Here is a 22,791-nt window from a genome sequence, read left to right on the forward strand (position 1 = left end):
ATATACTATATTTTCATTGAAATTGCAAATGGAAGATGTTTCTGTTTGGGGAAACACTGATATTAAATAAGTGCAATACACATAGGAAATTCTATAAATGCCATAACTGAGCTTACCAAGAAGTAGTATATTTGCTCTTTTAATAAAGGTTATGCCAAATAAGATTTAAAATCATCTTAAAGAGGTACCACAGCAGTGCACCACAAGAGGTCACTACTGAAACACATATGGTCCTTGGTTATGTTGACTGGTGGATACTTAATTTTAAATCCTCTTGAAACTAGGAGCTTTTTAGCTTGCGTATCTCAAGACATTAATTATATTACAGATTGAAGTTTGTAGCAGCCCATCACACTACCACCATCATATTTAACTGCTGGTATAAAGTTCCTGTTATAAAATGCTTTGTTAGTTTTATAACAATTGTAACATGACTGAAACCTTCCAAAAAACTTTAGAGTGTATATATCGCCAGTTCACAGAATATTTTTCCAAAAGTCTTGGAGATCAGTAACATGTAGCATTATTCATGAATCATGATCTTAACTGAGGCAAGTGAGGCCTCCTTGTTCTTTTGTGCCCTCGTGGATGAGTCGTCAATGCATAATTCTAGTAGGCTGTAACTTCCAGGAAGATTCAGCACTGTTCCAAGTTTTCTCCGTTTGTCCATAAGGGCTCTCACCATGATTCACTGGAGAAACAACGTTTTAGAAATGGTTTTGTAGCCCTTCCAGACTGATAGATGTCAAGGACTTTTAGTTTTTTTTTAACTCGGGCCATGATGTGTTGCTTTTTAAGATCTTTTAGCCTGCTTGACTTTGTTATTGTTATAAAATATTAAAATGTGTTTCATGATCTGAAACGTGAAAGTGTGAGAAATATGTAAATGAATAAGAAATCAGGAAGGGATCAAATACTTCTTGATGGTACTGTGTGTGGTTACTTGTGAGGCATATCAAATACAGGCTTTCTTGTCTATTAAGAATAGAAGTTAATTTTAGACTTTGTAATCATCTGAAAAATTGACTCATGGTCAGCTTCTACATCTTCTGCATCTCATTATTGTTTTTACTCCTGCTGTTTTTAATATAGAATAAATGCCAGCCAATGACTGTTGCTTGTTTTGTTTGCCAGGATATCCCTTTATTTGGTGGATTTTCTAACCTGTTCTTGCTTTCTCTAGAAAGGTTGAAGGCCAAAGCCATTTTCCCCTTCACCCCTTTGCTTGTTGTAGAAACTGGATCCACTGTTGCTCTGCAGCTACATATATCTGTACCAGAACGTCAGTGAGATGTTTCTTCATTTGCCCCCCTCACTATAATTATAGGTTACTTTCTTTTGTTATGACAGTGTGATTGCACATTTCCTCTGTTATGTTTTGTGCAAATGATGATAAACAAGTGCTCATATATCCAAAGGTGAGGTTGTTTAATCCATTGCGACAGCTGCTGTGGCTGTGGTTGGTGGCCTGTGAGTACTCCAGCTGTGTTAAGAGTTAAAATAGCCTCCCAGCTGCATGCTGGCACTACATGATGGAGCGATCCTGTTGAAACACTGACCATATAAACCACACACACACTTTCTGCATACTTCAAATTCAGCAGTTCTCTTTTCTTGTACTAAACCTCGCACTGCATCCTTTCTTGGCACTATAACTCACTGTGTTCAGCCAGAGGAAGGCGATCCATGTGATCCATGCATGTTCTGAGGAAGCTGTTCCTGAAAGCTTTGGACTGGTTTTTGTAAAGGGGCTTGTTTTAATCCCAGGTGAGGCAGTAGACAAAAGTAGTAAAGGGCTGGGTACACACGAAACTTTTAATAAGTGGCGTCTCATCAAATTAGATGTTGGAAAAAATAAAGTATACTTCACTGAGTAAAAAAAGAAATGTGCACTGGTGGTGGAAACACACATAATTCCCAAGTCTTTAATTACTTATTAAGTCATTTCCTATTACCAAACTTAATCTCTGCCTAATCCTAATTCGTCCTTTAAAACCAAACTCAAGTCTTAACTTTAAAGCAGCTTCTTAAGTCACAGAAACAAAAGTGTTTCACTTTGGAGGATTTCACACAGCTTTCTGTCCTTGTAAGGCAGAATTACAAACACAGTAAGTTGCTGGTTTCGGCTTTATTTTCATTCAGTGTGTCGATTCTCATTATTTCTTCCCTCCGCTGCCCCGTGGGCGCCAAACATTACCCACACTGACCACAGCGCGGAGTCACGGTGCAACTCCGGCCATCACTACTAGAGGTTGCATTTAAGTCCCGCTCGTAAGGCCTGCAATCCTGAAATAGCAGTTCTACCTCTAATAGGTTGTGGTATCTGTGTGTATCATCATGTCCGTGTTTTATTTCAGTTTCTCAAGAAAAACATTTTGGCCAACAGCGTTTTTTTCCATGGTCAAAATTGTTATTTGGTAATGAGTCTGTGTTAATGTACCTAACTGAAATCTGTGCATTTTACCTATTTTTCTGGCCTTTCGGGAAATAAAATAAACTTTATACCCGAGTAAATGAAAATCTACTTAAAAAAATAGAATTTTTAATAAGGTCTTGGTTATTTTTCTTTTGAGGAAGGACAAAGCCTCTTTGGATAAGCTTAGGGTTCAATATAAACTGATCAATAGAATAAACCTTAACTTGTATGGTAAATGAAATAACCACATTCTACCGACTGATATAGCTAGATTGTAACAAACTGGTCCAAGTCGAGCACTGATTGCTAAAATAGATTTTTCTTTAATTGATTTAAGTTGGTCAACTTTAGTTAAACTTTACCAGGTGCACGTGAAGGCAACATATGACCGCGCATTAGCTCAGCAGAGAGAGAGGGAGAGAGAGGGATTGGGATCGAGAGAGGGAAGGAAGGAAGGAGAGAGAGAGACACAGCTAAACAGGTGGTCTGAAAACACGCAGAAAACAATGTCGTCCGGCTGGGAGAGGCGGAAAGACCGTTAGCTCTCGCTTCTGTGAAGGAATACCGGGACAGCCTCGGAGCAGAGCAAACGAAAAACCCATGCTCCTTTTAATTTTCTCGCGGATTTCTCCTCCTCCTCTCTTCTCGGTTTTGCTCCGAATCTGGTGAAGATCTCGGATACTAAACCATGAAAGTCACGGTGTGTTTTGGCAGGACCCGGGTGGTTGTGCCGTGCGGGGATGGGAATATTAAAGTCCACACACTCATCCAGCAGGCTGTCATGAGATATAAGAAGGCTATCGCCAAGGTGAGTGGCGGCTACTTTGTTTTCTTGCGGCTTTTGTTTTCCTGGAAACAATATTGCGCCGTGCAGGCAGGCTCTGCGGGCACGCTCAATATGGCGCAAAGTTCACACAGATGCAAAGAAGAGGGGGTGAACAAAAAGAGGGGCTTGTATTTACTCTCTTGCGCTTGCTTTGCACAATTTGCTCATCTCCAAACCGTGAGCGTGTGTGCATTCGCCCGTGTGTTGGTGCTTTCAAAGAAAGGCGCACCGCCATTGTGGTTCTTGTGTTTGTAAACCCACAAAACTTCCACAGGGATTTCTAACTGCGGCACACAACACAGCGGTCCGCGTTTGGCTGCAACCTCGAAGCATAAAACGTGAATTTCTAACGCCGATCTGGGCACGCACTTTTTGTAGACTTCGCATCCAAGTTGCAAGTCCACGGGGTCGTGCCTCTGAAAGTTGCCAGCAGAGATTAGCCTACTAGCGAGTTAGCCAGCAGGCTGCAGGAGGAGGACTTGCAGGACTGAGGTGATTTGGCACCAGGTCAGTGCAATTAGCAACTGGAGAGGCCTAATGTATATATCCCGTTTGAAGAAAGGGACTAAAGAACCACGTTTCTGCTCTTTTATTTGGTTCATCATAGTGGCTTGAAGGTTCAGTTGGTATGTGCAGGTAATGATGGAGCAAATCAGCAATGCAAGAGAAAATAGGGAGAGGAAGATCACACTCGGGGACTTTTTGAAGTTATGTAAGGCTGTAGGTAGAATCATCAGAGAAGGAGCTGTCTTCAGCTGCACGGCTGGGTGAGCAGGCACTGGGCCCTGCAGGACGGACAGGGAAACTGCAGAGCCAGTTCCAGCTGACTGTTGGGAGATGTGATGGACCTGACACATAAATCATGCAGATAAAATGGAAAGAAAAGAAAATTTGTAGCTGCAGATAACCTCTGAATTATCTTAGTGTTCGAGGTTGTCTAGTGAGATAAGATGATGCCGGGGAACAGCAGGATCATAGAATATTGTTTCCAGTAGCGCTGACCATTTACATCATCATAATCTGATAAATATTCACTTACAGTGTTGAAATATTCAATGGAGTCATGGCTTGGAGTGACTAAAGCTTTTACATATTCCTGCTTTAAGAACACTTTTGATCCTTATGTCATTCCCTTGATGGATATTATGCCATTAGTTGGTTAGATGTTACAGGTAGTAGTTTTATTATTATTCCAGCTATTTCAAAGAATTGAAGTTGCTGCAAATTATCAGTGGATGTAATTTGAATACTTGTGAATAACGGGCTAGTCTCCTTTAAGGAACAAACCTTAAGCAGCAACTCGGGTTTCATAATTTATGAATGCTTTTCCCATCCGTGTGCTAAGTTTAAGCTCATCTCTTTCTGCTGTAATGATAGTGACCCACCTAGAAGTCCTACTGTATTCTCCTCTCCCTCTCCTTTTGAATAATTCAGCTTCAGCAGCCAGGATAAGATCTCTGCATGTTGAGAGGCAGGTTTAAAGAGTTGCTCTGTGAACCTTGTGTGCTGAAACAATACTAACTCAGTAAAGCGTTGTGAAGAAGGTTGAGTGACGTGCAGGATTGGAGCATTTCTTAAATAGTTTTACAACGTGAAACCTTTTTTATTTTTTTTATTTTATCAGTGGCATTTTTCCTTGAAAGCAGGCGTGGGTAGTAGGGCATGAGCTTCAATGTCAAAGTGGAACTGTGTGATTAACATGATGTTATAGAGGCTGGTGTGTGCAGTTGTATTTGTCCCATATGTGATTTCTGTGACTGGGATGTAACAGATTTCCACTGACTTTCAAGTTTCAGATTGCTGCAGCTGTAAGACAGAAAACTAGCCAGCAAATAGGCTGACACTTCACTTAAAATCTAGACACAATCTTCTACACCTCTTCTAGACAAAAAGAAAGGACAGATTTTCCTCGTGAAAAAGTACAAAATTTGCTACCTAACCCAAAAGCAGTTTGAACAATATTATTTTCTTTGTGATTATTGGGGAGATTGAATCTTTGTAAGATTCTGAGAGCATAGATTGTGTTATGTATAATGTGCTGAACCTAAAGGCTGACTTGACTTGTAACACAATTTGTAAGGTCTGGAAAAAATCCCATTTAAATCAGGCTTCACAGTAGTAAGGTTAGATTTATTGCCTGGTGCTACACATGACTTTTTTTGTGGTTACTAGCTGAAATTGTTGTTGAACTTGGCTAGAAGCTCACTTAACTTTAATAGCTATGTTTTTAGACTATTGTCACAATTTAGCAAAGGGCGATCGTCTGGAAAACTCGACTTTGCCGCTTTTTAACGCCAGTCGATGGAACTGTGGTGGGAGCGGTGGCACCGAGGCCACTTTTGATCTAAATAAAATAAACCAGAGCTCTTCACGCACTCCTCACCCACAACTTTAAATCCACAACACTTTAGTCACTTTATCCTCTTATATCTGCGTTTATTGCTTGAACCCCACCCAGCCCTTTTCGTCGCAACCTAGCTTTGAGCAAGAGTCTCAGGAAGTTTGTTGGCCACAGATGTCGTGTTGAAGATCACAGCTTTTTTGCTCGACCCACCTTTTAATAAGATGACCAAATTTATGTTGGGTGTTTTCTCCTGGTTCACTGTTTGCATGGACCTTCTTGTAACTTCCCCTGTCATTAGAGAGGAATGCTTCCTGCAGAAAAGGGAAAAGCGCACTTCTGAGGGCCTTTTGCCATCTCATAAGCATGGAATTAGAAAGATGAGGACACAAGGATAACTGTTTACATTGTACAGTGCTCTCACTTAGACATCTGACTGCACTCGAGAGCAAAAAGCTTTAATTTCTCTCAACGCCTAGGAGAAAAAATATTGTGTCAGATGATCTTCCACTCTCATTTTTCCTTCCACAGATCATAATGCGGATAATCTCTAATGTTCACCATTTAACCAAGAGTGTGGAAACAGCTTTTAAATATTAGACCCTGTGCTTGAAAACTGATGGTGTATTGCTCCAAACCTTAAAGGGGCTGGAATGTTGGCATGTCAGGAAATTTTTTGATAATATTTTTTGTTGGATTGTTCCCAACGCCCACAATCCTCCTCTAGATATCAGGTGTCTGTTAGGTCATTTCCACACGAGCGCACAGCCCACGAGCATGTACAGTTTCACACTGCTGATGCTTCCTCTGGCAGTGTCTGGGCTATTGTGTTCATACTTGACCATTGAGGCAGAGATTTAACATGACGTTGACCTGTTCCAGACAATAGAAGCAGATGGCTTAAACAAATTAAAAAAAATATTTCCCATTTATCTCAACTGCAAAATGCTGATAAGCACACTCATGATTATTTCATTACCAGTGGCATGTATGTAACTAGAGGAAACTGGTCTTTAGGGCAGGGCAATATGGCCAAAAATATTTATTACGATATATATTTGAAAATTTGCAATAACTGTATACTGACAATATAATTGACACGAGACAAAGTACTTTACAACTCCACAACTTTATTAGTTAAAAAAAAATCAATTTATTTTCACTTAAGCAAGCAGCTGTTCTTTGGCCTCACCACCACACTAGTTGAAGCGGACGCCTCTTCACGTGCTTTAACTGCTTTGTTGTACTCCAACAACTGCTTCTGCTTCAAACACATTAGTGCTGTTAGCTCGTTAACGCCGTCCAGCCCCAAGCACGGGGCAATCCGCGGTAACTCGTTAACGGAGATTTGCCGCGTTAATGCAGTTATGGCATTAACGTCATTTTACCGAGATTAACGCCGACAGCACTAGATGAAATAGGTTTGCGGTAGGGCTGTTCGATATAACGTTATATATGGGATGACGATATAAAAACATCTATTGTTTCATTTTACGCTATTGTTTGTTTCGTGGTGTCGCAAAAAAAGCTGTTTACGGCAATATTTTTTCATCGTTTTGATGGACACTGCAGTGTCTATATTCATCTCTTAAAGTTCTCTCTTTCTCTTATATTTAATATAGCCACACTACAGACGGACAAGCGCCTGTTTTTATGCGTTGTCGTTAGCAACAACGACGGTAAAACCATCGCGTGTCTGCTTGTTTATTTTCTACATAAACCTTTCACAATAAAGCTCAAGATCCTGTTGAGACTTTTCAAAATAAACTGAATCACGTGAAAGAGCAGATTATTTACGGATGAGAAGCAAAAAAGAGCCGCCAGGTGCTAAAAAATAAACCTTAGACTCAAACGTTAGAACAGGCGTTTCCCCGCAGCACGCCGTGTAATAAATACTCACAAAGAACATGGCGGCCGTTACAACTTATGTCTAAAAATGTCTCGTTTCATACATCGATTACAACACTCGACTCCAGGTACACGACGCCCAGCTGGAAACACTTCAGCCAAGCGAGATTTGCAGAATTTACAGAAAATGTTAAATTTTTGTGATTTATATCGTTATCGGACGATAGATGTCTTATATCGGGATATGAGATTTTGGTCATATCGCACAGCCCTAGTTTGCGGTGTTTCCTCCCTTCGCCACGACGGCCCGCTTGCAGCATGTTCTACAAAAAATTGTGCTTTGGTTGCACAAGCTAACATATGGCCCAGCCCTACTGGCCTTTAAAAATTATGGATTTTTTTTTGGGTGGGGGGGGAGCTTACTTTAAAAAAAAAAAAAAAAAAAGGATAAAGGGTTTGATCAAGTGTCAGAGTTGACACTTTGGTGGAAAAACCTCCCTCAGTGTGGCTCAAGCTCAGAAAATCATCACATTTGAGCAGCTGTCAACTGCTGTTGACTGAGCCCAATCTGTCGGTTTTTTCCTTTTAATCTTATCCTGATGTCATTTCAATGTGCTTTAGTGTGCTCAAGATATTACACAATTCATTACACAAATGACTGTTTTTAATTAGTGTGCATCGGCCTTTGATGGCTGACTGAGCCTGGAGATATGCGCTAGTGCGTGTCGTGTGAGAGTTAACCGCCGCTGTTCTGGTCATACGCTAATGGATTAAAATGTTTTCCACTAGATGTATTCTTCATCTTTAAAGCGAAAGTTACAGCTATTGAGGCTGGCCCCATTTTTGTTCAAACAAGCAACACAATTGCATGCATGAAATGGTACATTACGCTTGGCATGGTATCGATGAAGGATGGTGTCATGTATCCATTGGAGTGCAAAGTGTGAGCAGAAAAAGCCTGAATGACAAGTGTGCTCTGCTAAGGCAGCATTCACTCAGGGTTTGTTAGAGTGAAGTGTCTCTGGTCTGCTTTTGATGTGGTTTATTCTGTGGGTTGTTTCCATGTGATTCTTATCATTAAAGTTCCTTCTGTTTGCCACAGTCGTCAAACACCTAGCACCTGTTTTGGCATATAGCAGTTTGCTTGATCACGTTTTGCTTGTACGTCAGTAAAACTTGTTTATTCCTCCTGTTTTCTTGCCAGCTATGCAAGAATAGTGTTATTGATGTTATCGGGGTATTTCCAAAGTACTGACTCAGTTTGACATTATCGAAACATCTAAACAGTACGTGGTTATATTTGTTTGCATATGGGGCGTGTACGTGCCAAGCATACTTTGAGCTATTTATTCCAACTCTGGCAGGAAGATGAGTAGTCCTTCCTATCTAAAGCGATATTATTCAAGTTCAGGTTTCAGAGAAACTTATGTAACCTTTTCTATCCATTTCCTGACTGAGGCCGACGTGCGCAGTCAGACTGGACACTAACAGTCTTGTCGTTGAGGTTTCTAGTGTCTGACTTGTGAGAGTAATGTGAATATACAGGGAGCATTAATGCTTATCCAGGCAGCATCGCTTACCTGAACAATTTCCATCAGAAAAGAACCATATCCTGTTTAAGTTTATGTGGAAAGATCTTTATGCACTTTAGAGACATTGAACTGATTTTTGTCCTTGGAACTAGCTAAACCTAAAGATGTGACTGTGCAGTAGCTCTCCCTCGTGTCAGGTCACAAACCTTAAAAATTTTACAGTTCAACTGTTTGATCCTCATGTCACCAGGCTGTACCAGCCAGGGTTTCCTGCTTCCAAAACGAGCACAGTGCAGGATTAAAAGCTTCGCTGATGATCCCCGGGCCGCTGACTTTGCCCTTGACCAAACTACTGTGAAAAATGTTCTAAAACATGACCTGGCACAGCGTTTCATTTCCTAAAGGAGCCTGTTAAAGACACGCTGGGATGAATGAGCGGTTGAAAGAAAATGAGCAAAGTGAGGCTTCCTGTGTGAATGTGGAATAATAATAATACAAAAATCAGGTTGAGATGATCCAAGTATATAAACAGAGTTTTTGCAAGTTAAGAATTTTAAGTGTGAAATCACTGGCTTTAAACAGCTAAAGGGATGGTTATCGAGAGCAGCTCGTCTTTTTTCCCAGAGGTTGTGAGAAAGTCTGCCCGTTCTGCGTCACATGATGACGCTCACGTTACCACTTTTCCCACTGTGCTTCTTTGCTGTGCTGTGCATTCTGAATGCTCCACCCCCGTTACAAAACGCTGCTTCACTGTAAGGCATTATACAAGCGAGCTGTTATCCTTATCATGTTGCATATCGTGACACTGATGTGATTTAGAAAATAAAGAAAATAAAGAAGAGTCACTATCGTCAGTTGCCGCTGGGCTTTTCTCAGGAGGAGACACCCCAGCAGCACTGGAGTCACTATTGGGGAAGAACAACTGTTTAGGCGGAGAGGGAGCGAAATGCTAAGTATGAGGTTGTAAAGTGCTGACTGCAGAGTTCTCACATTGTGGGAAGACTGCTGCTTCTTTTGAAGTTCATTTACATTTCAGAAGTTAAGCTCATGTTGTTATCCACAGCTGTTTACTTTAAAGTTAGCACTTGAATATTAAATTGACACTTCTTTAAATTGCCTGTAACACAAGAAATCTGTGTTAAGACGCACAATCATTAAGGCAACCCCGACAGAAGATTAAACTATTGCTGCAAGTTCAAACGGTTGTTGGGAAAACTTGGTGAAAATCTTTTATACTGACAAGTTTCATGGGGTTATTTATAATAATTAACATTATATTGACATATAAGTTTTTTAAATTGACTTTCTTCATCATCATTTTCTTAGCTCAGGCTTTATGATGGTTTGGACATGTGTAAAGGAAGGACAGTGGATATACTGGACAAAGGATTTTGAATATGGAGCTGCCTGGCAGGAGGAAAAGAGAAGACCTCAGAGGAGGTTCTTGGTTGTCGGTGTGACAGGATGCTAGGGATAGGTGTGATGGAGGCAGGTGATCTGCTGTGTTGACCCCTAAAGGGAGCAGCTCAAAAAAAAAATACTATCCTAATATTATTCATTCTCGACTTTAGGGTTATCTCCTTGTAGGGCTCTGGAGCTATCCCAGCACAGCTGCTACATTTTAGATTGCTTCCTAGAACTACTTGAATTTAAGTGATTGTGTTTTCATCTTGGACCTCAAACTTGCTCAGAGAGCAACTGAGCAGCCTATCGTGTTGAGGATCATCACGAGTGCTTAGTGTTAGCTCTCCAAAGAAATGTTTTTGTTAAAGGGTTCATGGTCGCTTGTAGTTTTCTTTTCCCCCCCAAAACTGATGGGGTTTTTATTTTGAATTTGTTCCCTGGTGTGAGGAGGCCAATTCCGACTTCGACTGACCATCCTGATGAATCTGAAAATGCATTTGGTGGAAGAAAAACCTCAGCTGCGGCTAGCATGCCATTCTGCACAGGGCGTTCAGCCACGCCAGTACAATCTTAAATATAATCAAGATGAAATTTCCATTGAACTGGTGCCATTTCAAGTCAGTGGATGAGATACAGCGTGCGTCACAGACATGCGAGTGGCCAGGCTGGCAGTTTCAGGGAATGCAATTGAAAAATGACAGCCCCTCTGGAAGCGGTGTGGTGGTGTCCAAGGACACAACCTTAAACTAGAAACCAAATGTAAATAAGATGCGGTTTTTCAGTTCTGTGAGCGGCGTTGCAGATGTTATGGTGCAGCTAATAATCTTCTTACTAGTTGTATTGGGAACATTACCAATACATTGGTATTCAGGATGTAGAAGAACTGTAGACTTTAGATCTCAGATTTCATATCTCAACTTCAGTTAGATTTTAAGGCACTAATATTAATACTTAAATATCTTCAGGTGCCATGGTGCTTTTCAGGTTGCTTGTTAGGGTCTGAAATGCCTTGGGGGTGTAGGTGTTCAGCTGCATTGCACCTTTTTTTTTAAATATTGCGGTAATTGTGTGTCAATGTGTGGATGTGAGAATTAATGCAAGACTGAATGTACGCTCAAATGTAACTATGAACGCCCTTGAGGAGAGTCTGAAAATGTGCATAATCCTTGTCCCAACTGGTCAAGGATTATCACATCATGCCTCACTCTGTGATTTTAGGTTCTTGGGGAGGAGGCCTTTTAAAAGTGGCCTTTGGAAGTACCTCTAACCACTTTGCCAGCTGGCGTGATTAGATGACACAGAAGCATATACTGCACGTGACCTTTAGACTTGACTCCCTGAAAACCTGACTTTTATTTATATTTTTTTATAATTTTCCTCTCGATCACTTGAAGAACACAAGATGAAACTTGCCAACTGAACTCTTGAGCACGATGGAGGGAGGCCTTAGTTAATAAGGGAGCAGATCATGAGACTTAATAGCACAGAGAGCTTAAAGTTGAGAGAGTGCGATGTAAACAGATTACTCGAAATCTGGCTTGGGTCCAGTCGGCCGAGCATTGGCAGCCCAACCATGTGAAGCAAGGTCTGCTCCATATGGAGCTGCATCCCTCGGCCGGCCTTGCAGACAGAGTAGGCCATGCAGACACAGGCTGACAGCAGCCTATTTTAGGTGATGGATGCTTCAAAAATTATCAGCAGCACTCGAAGATCTCTTGATGAATGCTTGCATCACAGGGTGGTGTTTAGAGGTCAAAGATTTTTCTTTTCCCCGCCCATTCTGTTCAGCTGTAGGCTTTCTTCCATAAACAAGGGAAGAGCCTGAATGTAAACTTGTGCATGGAAGAATGACCCGGAAGCTAGTAAAAAAAGTTTCTACATCTGCGCTCATGTTTTTGTCCATCTTTGTCCGTCAAACTTTCTGCTAATAGCCAAATAGTTTCGTTATGAAAGAGTGTTCACAGAAGGATGTTTATGAAAAACCTGATTGTGTGGCTGAGTGTTTTCAGGAGAATAAAGTCCTTGTAGAAGCTGAAATCAAGAAAATGTAATGGCTTGAGTGTTAGATTCTCCCCTCCCTAAGTAGAGCAACACTAAAGCTACACTGTGTACGTTTTCTAAAACAAATGGACCCATAAAACATCTGGTATGAAATGAAAACTTAGCAGTCCATGTTATTGAAGCCATTAGCAATTTGAATGATTGCTTACAGAACAGTGTCATTGCTTGTACTGAGAACACTGCGCCATATTCATCTTTGTGCCTTTTTTTTTTTTTAATTTTTAAAGAAAAATTTGGTTCAACAGTTGACCTGCAGTGAATTTACACTGGAGTTCTGTGGCTTCAGCCTCAGTAACATTTAGACGGTCTCAACTGATAGTTATACTAAGCTGGCCAAGTGTAGCTGGGTACTCATCAACTTTCTCCCGTAATAAACGCTGAGGTTTCATAGCCTAGACGACGTCTCGTAGAGCAGAAAGGAACAATATTCTCTTTGGACCCCGAGCTGTTTGGGCAGAGTGTGGAAGGACCTTTTCCTTTCTCTGGTTTAAAACTAAGCAAAGATTGTATGTCTTGCACTCTTTCAATTTTGCTTTATGTTATAAAAGCATGTGAACCTGCCTTTGGAGTTGCATCTGGCTGGGAGAACTGGTCGCTCACATCATTTTCCTAATTATAGGGCTGCAAATCACAAGATATTATTCATTTTCCATGTTGAATTTGCTGATTATTTTGCTTTTCATTTCATTGGTTTTTTTAGGAAAGTAAGTCAAAAATGTTTTCTTTTCACAAAACTGCTACATTTGAATTTTCTGTCAGTCAGGGTCTTCTGTTCTCCCATTTCAGCTCAGATTCAAGTAGAGCAGAACTCTCTATAACTGCTTATTTTATGATCTATTGGCCTGTTGTGGTGCTTGTTAGCAAGAAGTGGAGTCCCTATCTGCCCTCTACTACTTGCAGACTCTGCATGATTTGCTTTAGAACAGAGTATCAGATAAATGTAAAATGAATGTGCATTTGTTTTCAGCGTGCAGACTGGCCTTGTTCATAGGATGACTGTCCCTTGTCCATTAAGTGGACAGACACCGACTGAAATGTCAAGGACTTGCTGTGTGTGGCTTGCTGAGCACAGGGAGAGGATTGTCTCTGAGGAATGTCAGGACAGTGCAGCTCAGATGTAGCGTATCCCTCAGTGCAACGTGCTACAAATTGGATGTTTGATTAAGTCAGGAGAATATTCTTACTAAAACTGTTCTCTTGCTTTTCTGCTGTTGACCCTTTATTTTTGTTCAGATTTTCCAAACTCTTGTTTTGCTTCTGTGTGTTGTTGCTTTCCTCTGGAATTCCCAGTATAAGTGTTCTTAGAAGGTAATTTTATTTTCCCCCTCATAACAGACTTTCTCATTCTCAGTCAGATGTTAATTACTGGCAGCTAAGTGAGAAACCTGGTGGTATTGTGATGCAAAGTGCAAAGCTTAGACTGCCAGGCATGTTCTCCATGGAAACCCAAATGCATTTCAAAGGGATGGCGGGTACTGCATCGGCATAATTCATATTTTTGAAACATGGTTGTAACCAGAGATAAATGCAAGGTTACGCTTTGTGCAAAAGAAAATTTGATGTTGAGCAGAGGAAAGAGGAACCCACATTAGCATAGCACAAATGATTTATGAGTGTAGATTAATGATGTCCCTTTAAATTGAATTCAGTACTTAGGCTGATAAGGCTTTGTCTGCTAAATATAGGACAGGCCAAATGAAAGCTGTGCCTGTGACAGATGATTATTGGCCTTCAAGCAGAGCACAGACACACAAGGGCCTTGAACTCCATTCTTCATCCTCTCCGGGATGACTGTAGGAGTGTTGCAGTTGCTTCTGGTGCAGTTGACAAAGAAAATGGATGGAAAGGTATCACCTGATGCCTGATTCTAAAGACTAGCAGTGTAGGTCGTTTTTAAAATAATTTCATCGTATTAGTCCTGTGAGCTAAAGCTGAGGAGCTGATGTCCGTGCAGTAGACTGATGTCAGTCATCTGGAGAAACCGCTCTGTGAGATCGGCATGCTGCTCAACTGGAAAAACTGCTTTCTGCCTGACCAGTTAATGTACAACATTTAGATAGCGCCACCAAGTGGGTACTCAAGCTAACAGAGGGCCTGCAATTTAATTTTTTTATCCTGTCAACTTTGTCGACTTGTGTTGACGTTGCCATATCAACCTTTCTTGTGCCGTTTGTGATTCACAGACATAAAGTGCATGATCGAAGTGCATATTAAGGTTGTACTAGTTCAATTGCAGATTTTTGCCAGTACCAGTTACGAGTTTGGATTAAGAAAAACGTATAAAAAAATACCAACAGAGGCTCTCAAACTCTCACTGAGATGGTTTCTGTTGAGGTGAACAGTAGAGGGATCAACTGAAGGCCTAGATGCATCTCTCAGGTACTGTGTTTGGTCTTTGCACGATTATTTCTCAAGGACATGACTTTTAGATTTATTATTTTAAGGCCTGCAACTTTGTTTTTGACCTCTACTTGTCCAGTTCCTCAAAATTTTGAAGGGTAGTCTGCACACAGCCTTTGGAGAATCACCTTATTGGTGTGAAAATACGACACATTTCAGTTATACCTGTCAAACTTAATAGATTCAACTAAAGAATTAGGAATGTTCGTGTTACAGACCTTCAGAAAGCCGAGAGAGCTATTGCTGAAAGCTACTTTTAAAAGTAGTAAGTTTCATGTAGTCCCTGTGAAACAGTTTGTTGCTGGAGGAAGCCACCTCAGCCCAGATGGCATCGAATTACTGGTGTATCACAGTGGAAGATGGGTTTTCCTGTCTTTTCTCGTTAGTGGGCAGGAAATTAGTGTTGAGGAAATGCATGGAGGGGGGTGGCTGTGCTTTCAGAGAGACATCAGAGTCATTGAGAGTTCAGTTTATATACTGTAGCCATTTCAAACTCTAATTTGATTAATGGTGAATAACTGACCATTGTTTTGCTCTGGAGAGCAGAAGGGAGCTAAGTGTAGCTACTAACAATGAGGAGGATACAACAGACAATGTATATAAATATCACTGAAAAAATTTAGATATTTTTATGTAACATAAATGAAAGACATTTTTGGTCTGTTGTGAGTTGGTGAAACCAGAAACGGTGTTCTCCAAGACACAAGAGAGAACAGTAGTGATGCTGCGGTGAAGGAACATCTGAAGTCATAGAAAACAGTGGCAGTTGTTTAATTGTGATCCAAGATTTTTTAAAAAGACCTAAAATAAGGATTAAGAGAAAAAGAAAAACACCACAAATAAATGCATGTTATTTTACACCAGCTGGTGCTCTGTTAGGGCTATTTTAGGAAAACTACAACGAGTTCAATAAGTGAGATATTTCTTACTGCAGAGCCTGAAGCCAATCCAGAGATGAGATATTTTGGGCTTCATTGGCAGGTGTAATTTGGTGGCAGTGGATTCTGCTGAAGTTTCTTTCTGCAGGAAGGTTTGAGTTTTGCTTATTTCACAGAACGTTGCAGAAAGGAAGTGATAAAAAAACAATAAGCTGGAAAATGTAAGATTTGCTAATAAAGTAGCTTGAGAGAATCTTCTCTGCACGATGACCAAACGTTCCAGCGTTTCCCTTTGTTGCATAAATGTTGCACGAAGTTGCATGCAAAAAGCAGCTTGACACATTCCCTCTAAAATGTTGTGGCTTTTACAAAGCTTCCTTTTCAGCTTTGTTCTGTAGAAACGAGTTAAAGCTGAAGAAAATGATTTCTGTAATAAACTGTGCATTCTGAATACTTCTGACTTGAATGCAGCTTATTTTACTGCTGTCAGCAGAGGCAGAATAGGGCCTTCGCGGGATAAAAAGCTTACTGTGTGAAAGAACTGTGTCAGGTTTGGCCTGGGACTGCTGCCTCTTTTGACATGATCGAACAAGATTGTGTGTGTGTGTGCATTCAGCTCTCAAGTTTGCCCTCTCGCACACATGAATTAGGACACCAAACCCAACACGCCTGGCATTTCAAAGAGGAGGCCATTTGTTGAAGACAAGTGCCCCATTTAGACTATCCTGATCCATGTATTGAAGTGTGCCCAGAATCGCAACCCTGTAGGTTGGACTTCAATATTCAGTTGCACTCGTGTCCCAGTAAAGGAATGTATGAGTTTTATCTTGTTTTAGGAACATCCTTCTCTTCATGCAGAATGAGACTTTGTCTGCAAACGAGAATCCATACGCTGGCTAAAGGTTTCTCTGCTTAGGGAAACAAGCAGCCATTTATGTTGAAAAGTCGTAAATCCAGAAGTGGGAAATTGATCTGCTGTAAAGGCTTGTAACTACAAATCACTGCATAGTCAGCCTTGTTATGGCAGATATTATAATTGTATTTCTCAAACTGTGGTGCTGATGGAAGTGGCACGAGGCTGTACTTCTCCAAAACGGCCTCGGAGGGGAAGTCAAGTTGATGGTTGTGTTGAAAAGCATTGTCTGTCCCATTGTTCCAGCCATCAACTGCTGTTTAAACTTCGGTGAAGACGGTTTTGTGACCTTAGCTTTGCTGTAAGCTCTTTTCACCAATGAACCTTGGACATTTTCAGGAGAATCAGGTTTGGCTATTCTTCACGTTTGTTGTTTCTCACATGTAGTTCCCAGAAGAAAGGAAGCATTTGTAGCTGATGTGAGCTCAGTGTAGTCTAGGTGAAGGAGTTGTTTCAGTGGACCACTGACACTTGCTAGCATCAGAGTATTTGCTGCGCTATTTGTACATTGATACAATGTAATTACACAGGTTTTGCACAAAGGAGCCACAGCATATTCACATTGGAGATTTGGATTTTCACATGCCCCTCTTTTTGATTTCAAGTTGAGGCAAGCATTGGATATGGTTTAAAAAAACTGACTTTAGTCTCATTGTATTTAAATGCCCTAAAAAGTTACCTGTTTTGTCTTCAAGGTAATGTGTGTTTTTAGTACTTCTATCCTTCATTTTCTCAGCGTCACTCCCCTTTTGCCCGATTATTAAAGTGGATTTGGTTGTGGGAATCTTATCAGGTAGTGTGATTGGTGGTGGTGTGGTTTCATTGTTGCTGAATATTATCGCTGTGTTGACATGTGCACTCCAAGGTGAGTGCACATGTCAACAGAAACAGTTCCAGCTCCAAATGACTTGATTTACATTTAAAGTGACCCAAGCTTCAAAGTTGCACGCTCTACTTATTCCCCAATTACATGCCCACTGCAGAAGCCTTTCCTGCTGTGTCACAACAGGAAAACCCTTCAGGCATTCTCATGATGCTTGGCTCTTTCTGGTCCTCACATGTGGCCAGATTCCTTAGTGAACCAGATGACTGCTAAATGTCTTTCATCATAGTCATGGTCAATAAACTAGGGTATGCTTGGATTTATCTACCCTCAATGAAAAGTGCATTTAAGCTTATAATTGTGCATCACAAGAAGCTGATTGGTTCTGATTGGTAATCATTTGTGTTTGCTGCTCATTTTTTCTTTATTTCACAGTCAGCAGCTGCAAGTCTGTGTTGCTCTTCAAAATTCATGTGGCTAACTTCTTTTACCCTGATGCTGTTTGCTGATGTGTCCACCGTTTTAAAGCTTAGTTGAAGCTTAGTCGCAAGTGAAGCTGTGTGAAAGTCTGGCAAAGAGCAGGAGATGCTGCAAATACCTCTATCTCCACCATCCAGACTCCAGATGGATGGAAAAGCCTAACCCCTGCCAGAGTTTGGAACCATGTGTGCTGTAGTTCACTTGGTTCTCTATAAAAAGCTCCTATTCCATGTTTGTAGAGAAGATTGTGCACCCATCAGAGACTCGTAAAGAAGCTTTTTTTTTTAAAATATAAAAACCCCGCATTTCATGTCATTGTATAAGGAGCACATTCACATTGGAGATCTATTGATCTTCATATGGGTATGATGTATGCTACCAATGCCTTTAGCAACAAGAAAAATTGATTCTCTAGATACAAAACTTTTCTGCTATCATGTATCATGTCCGTGTCTGTTGTCTCATTGGATCAGACAGTGTCCTGACCCTGCAGTTTATCCTCTTACGTAACCAGCGTTAGACTTGCAGAGGGTAAATCAGTGCAGTGAGTCCTGCTTTGAGCATGCTGATGCTATATTGTTGTTACTATGGAATAAAAATCTAAATTGCAGTTGGGTTAGAAATGCTTAGACTTTAAGTCACGTGATGCTAGCGACCAAAAGCAATGTTTCATTTCTTTTTTTCCTTCTTTTTTTTGCCCCCAGCCCTTGGTACATTTTCAAAGATCATATTAAGCAACTGATGTTTAGGAAGTAAGTAGGGATTGTTTTTCCTCGATTGTGTCCTAACATATGTGCACACCTTGATTAGATCAAATCACAAATTTTATTATTTTTGTAATGCAGATGTAAATTACAGCCCTGAGTCATTTCTGACCCAAAGTCCAAATGGATATGAAATACTTCTAGGGTTATGACTGTTATTTCATCATACGTTTCAGAGAGCCAAAGAAAATGATCTCCTCGCCTCTCTTGCTGTAACTAACACCCCCCTTCAACTTCTCTCCAAAGGAGGAAACGACTGCAGTTTGCATCTCCGTCTCCCAGCGCTCCATCCTCCATGCTTTGTTACCTCCCCCACCATCTGCACAACCCACTTCTTGAAACAACCCCCCTCCCATTTCTCAGCTTTGATCCACATGGGCCTGTGCTTGAGCTTTAAACGGTGCAGCTCTGCATCTTTTTCTTGACACGTATGCACAAAGAAATGTGCATTAGTCCTTTGGAGTAGCTCTATATTCGTATATTCTTTCCTCGCATTTTCTACATATTGTTTTTTCAGTCCTTTTGTTGTTTATTTGGTTTTTTGCCAGTTTTGAAAATGCATCCTAAACTTTCTTGAGGATGCACTGATCTTGTTTGTCATCATTACAAAATGATGAGTGCAGATGTAGCTTGGAGGCTTATAGGATGTTGCCCGTGCACCTGTGGATGGTGAAGGATGTGCTCCAGCTGTTGTAAAGAGGTTTTGCCATCTTCGTTGCAGAATCACCTCTGTGTAGCCCCGATGCTCGACACTTGGGGATGCACACTTTTTTTCCCCCCCTGTGCCTTTCCATCGCCTTTTCAATGAACTGCTCTCTGTTTGAACTGCATCCATAAACATTACGCAACGATGTCTGTAAACCATCAGTGACTGTACCGTACTTTGTTTTCTGCCTGCCTGGGCCTGTCTGTTACATTTGCTGTTAGCACAAGCCTCTGTAGTCCCCATAGATGTTAACTCCTGGGTCCCTACTCCACACCTTGGCCATGCACTTCTGCTCACACCACTAGAAATGACGTAACGCATGCGATCAAATTGGAGATGTCCAGAGCAGACTGCATCAGACCCAAGCATTTTTATAATCCCTATACACATTTGACATATTGTCAATATTGCGATGAATATTGTCTCTGTCGATCAGAGACAGTATTCTTGCTGCAGTCTGCTTGTGGGCACAGTTTAAAAAAACAAAAAGGGGGAAAAAAAAAAACAGAACAGGAAATCTTGAACAGGATATCCGTTATTTGACATCTGGATATCTTATCTCCATCGGAAGGCCAAGAAAAAATGGCTGTTGGGTTCAGATGTATAAATCTTAACCTCCTAGGACCTGGTGTCCACATATGTGGACATCACATTTTGGGTTATTTAGACCAAAATACTCAATTTTGCTCTACAAGGTCCTGATATCCACTTACAAGGACATTATACTGCTACTGTTCTATCAAAATTTTAAAACGAATATCTTCATATGTGGCTCTGATTTTTCATAAAAACAAAAATAAGGTAAAAAAAAAATCAGGTAATTCTTTGTTTTTACATTCATCGGGCCCCAATCAGCCCAAATATCAAAGAGAAATTAAAAATGCATGCTGTGGAAGAGTTCGGGTCTTAGGAGGTTAAAGCCTGATTGAGTGCTTCTTTGTCATTTACTTGAAGCCTGCCAACATGGTGAGGTTTCTCACAAACACACACGAAAACACCCACACACAATCAGTTAACAGTTCATGTTGTAAGTTCATGACAGAGGTTACAGTAGAGTAGTTTTTTTTTTTAAAAACATATTTCAACAATAATTTACAAATCTAATGCATTTGTTAACCCTAATAGGCTGCCAGAATAGACCAATTAAATGTGACCTGCTTCTTGCATTATTAAGATAGATCTATTGTTAATGAATGCCTCTTGCCAGTAATCAGGATATTGACTTTGTGAACTTATAATCAGATATTTGGAGCACATGTAAGCGCACTGTTTCACTTGTTAAAGCCCCTACGACTTAGTTAATATCCACCTACTCTTGGTCTGTTGGCTTCTCACAGTGATCCGCTGTTTGTTTTGAGCAAGCATCCGTAAGCCGAGGTCAGGTGCAGTCTTGGAGCTGCCATAGATGCACCAAATGGCAGTCCTGGTTTTTGTTTTTTTGTTTTTTTGTTTTTTTGTCTTTTCAAATTTGTCTTTTTTAAGTTTAAGTATTGTAACTTGTGTTCATGTTGTTATCATCATCGTTATTATTATTTTTTGCTTTCTCTTCAGTTCAGACATTGATTTATTGTGTCGTATATTATTAAATATTTATAACTTACTTCACTGTCAGTAAGTTTCCTATAGTAACATCTTTAAAAATGTATTGGAGTTTGAAAGGTCTTGCTGTGCTTCTCCACAGCGGAACTCTTCTGGCAGCCCGTGCCTCCCTGTGGTGCAGTGAGCTTTTATTTTGGCAGGCTTCCTCTGCATCCCTCTGCTCTTCCACTTATGGATAATAGGACATATCTCAGACCACTACAAATAAGCCTCCTTAGTTTTGCCTTTTCCATTTGGTGAGCTGTAATCTGATACGGCTGAGGCCACTGGCAGTTATTCCTCTCCACTGTCAAACTGTCACATGACGCTGGCAGTGAGAGCGCTGCTCCTGATTCTGTGTGCGAGTCTGTGTTTTTCAGAATAATCCCATGCCACCGCTGTCTGCCTATTGACCAACTGTTCCTACAACTTCTGCTCTCGCAAATCCTCTTGTACAACATCTCCCAATCCCCTGGATAACATTCAGTCTTTATAACTGGATCAGGAATTGTATGTGAGTAAGTTGTTTTTATTCAGACTGTTGTCACCAGCTGCTTTTATACCCAAACTACTGATTTTGATGTGACTCATCCCCCGAAAGACTCCTTGTCATCTCCTTTTCATTTGGGTTGGGAAACAGAATGGCCAAGGTGTGTGCCGCTTTGGTCATAACATGTATGGACCTACTGGAGCACAGTATGGCTACAGCAGAATTCGTCCACATCATGGAGATGGCAAAAACTTTAAATGACAGCGTTTGTCTGTTAGATCACTGCACTTCAAAGAGGTGTAAGCGTGTGTGCGTGTTTTCTTGAGAGGTGTGAGTTAGATGTGTGTGTTGGAGCTTAATATGAAACTAGGGCTGCCACAAACGATTATTTTGATAGTCGACTAGTCACCGATTAATTTTGCGATTAGTCGACTAATCAGATCATCATCCATTGGACGTAAAACGTACAGCTTATTGCACCAGCAGCATCTGCTCTTATATAACTATCATTAGCTTACAGCTTTAAGTGTTTAAGGTCTGTGCTAACTAAAAATAAAGACAAGATGATAGTTTATAAAATTTTAATGAAATCTGCAGGTTGTTTCAGTGAAGTTTAATAAACTCCTTGCTATCTAAAATATAACGGGACACCGGAGTATATTCTCGAGCATCTCACACTTCTGATAATCAGCTGTCTGCTTGATGTTTATTCAGCTGTGTAAAAACTATAACTTTAATTTCAGCCAAACAGATTTACTCAGGAACAAATAAAATACTAAAAAAAAGCCAAACAATAACATTTTTAAAGTTATCTAAGTGACTTGTATATGTTTAACCTGAGTAGCAAAAGACGGCGGTGGGTTTGAAAACGATTTGCCGGGAGTCCGGTGTTCTCACGGGCTCTAGTGAGCCTTGACCCTGGCTAGCTATCGAGCTAGTGGGTAACAGACATCTCCGAAAACGTCGGAGCGCTTTTGAAAATATGTGGTGTCTTGATAAACTGAGCAGATATTTGAGGTTTACACAGCTACATTCTCGCCTGAAAATATGTTAAATGTTTATTTTGTGACCCAGAAAGAATAATAAGAGTAATATTAAAACTAACTAGCTGCCGCCATTGTTGGAAACTGAGCTGGGCTGCTATGAATTCTGGGACAGAGCTACTTAACGGCAGCTGGCATCCTTGTACATGCAGTGCTGCCATCTTCTGTTTCAGTCTTCTTAAATCCTACTACTTATTCCTGCGTCTTTTGTGATCTTACAAAGATTCAAATGACGCGTCGACGATTTTGATAGTTGACGTAATCGTGACTAGTCGACTAATCGTGGCA

General features: G+C 40.7%; 1 protein-coding gene across 12 annotated transcripts in view; it reads left to right on the forward strand.

Annotated features, from left to right (window-relative positions):
* The first annotated feature begins 2,857 nt into the window (after nucleotides 1-2,857).
* The window catches only part of pard3ab (par-3 family cell polarity regulator alpha, b), a 245,257-nt gene continuing 225,323 nt past the window's right edge, over nucleotides 2,858-22,791 (forward strand). For all 12 annotated transcript variants that reach the window (XR_015125953.1, XM_086270848.1, XM_086270850.1 and 9 more), the window contains exon 1: nucleotides 2,858-3,224. Coding sequence is in view for 11 of the 12 variants with exons in the window: in XM_086270848.1 (XP_086126974.1) it covers nucleotides 3,105-3,224 (120 nt within the window). In the remaining variant the exon portion in view is untranslated. The remainder of the gene's footprint in view (nucleotides 3,225-22,791) is intronic.

The sequence above is a fragment of the Aulonocara sp. 'chitande type north' Nkhata Bay genome, linkage group LG18 (assembly GCF_057382095.1).
Source record: "Aulonocara sp. 'chitande type north' Nkhata Bay isolate Kocher_YH1m ecotype deep benthic linkage group LG18, A_spYH_male_GT1.1, whole genome shotgun sequence".
Lineage (NCBI taxonomy): Eukaryota > Metazoa > Chordata > Actinopteri > Cichliformes > Cichlidae > Aulonocara > Aulonocara sp. 'chitande type north' Nkhata Bay.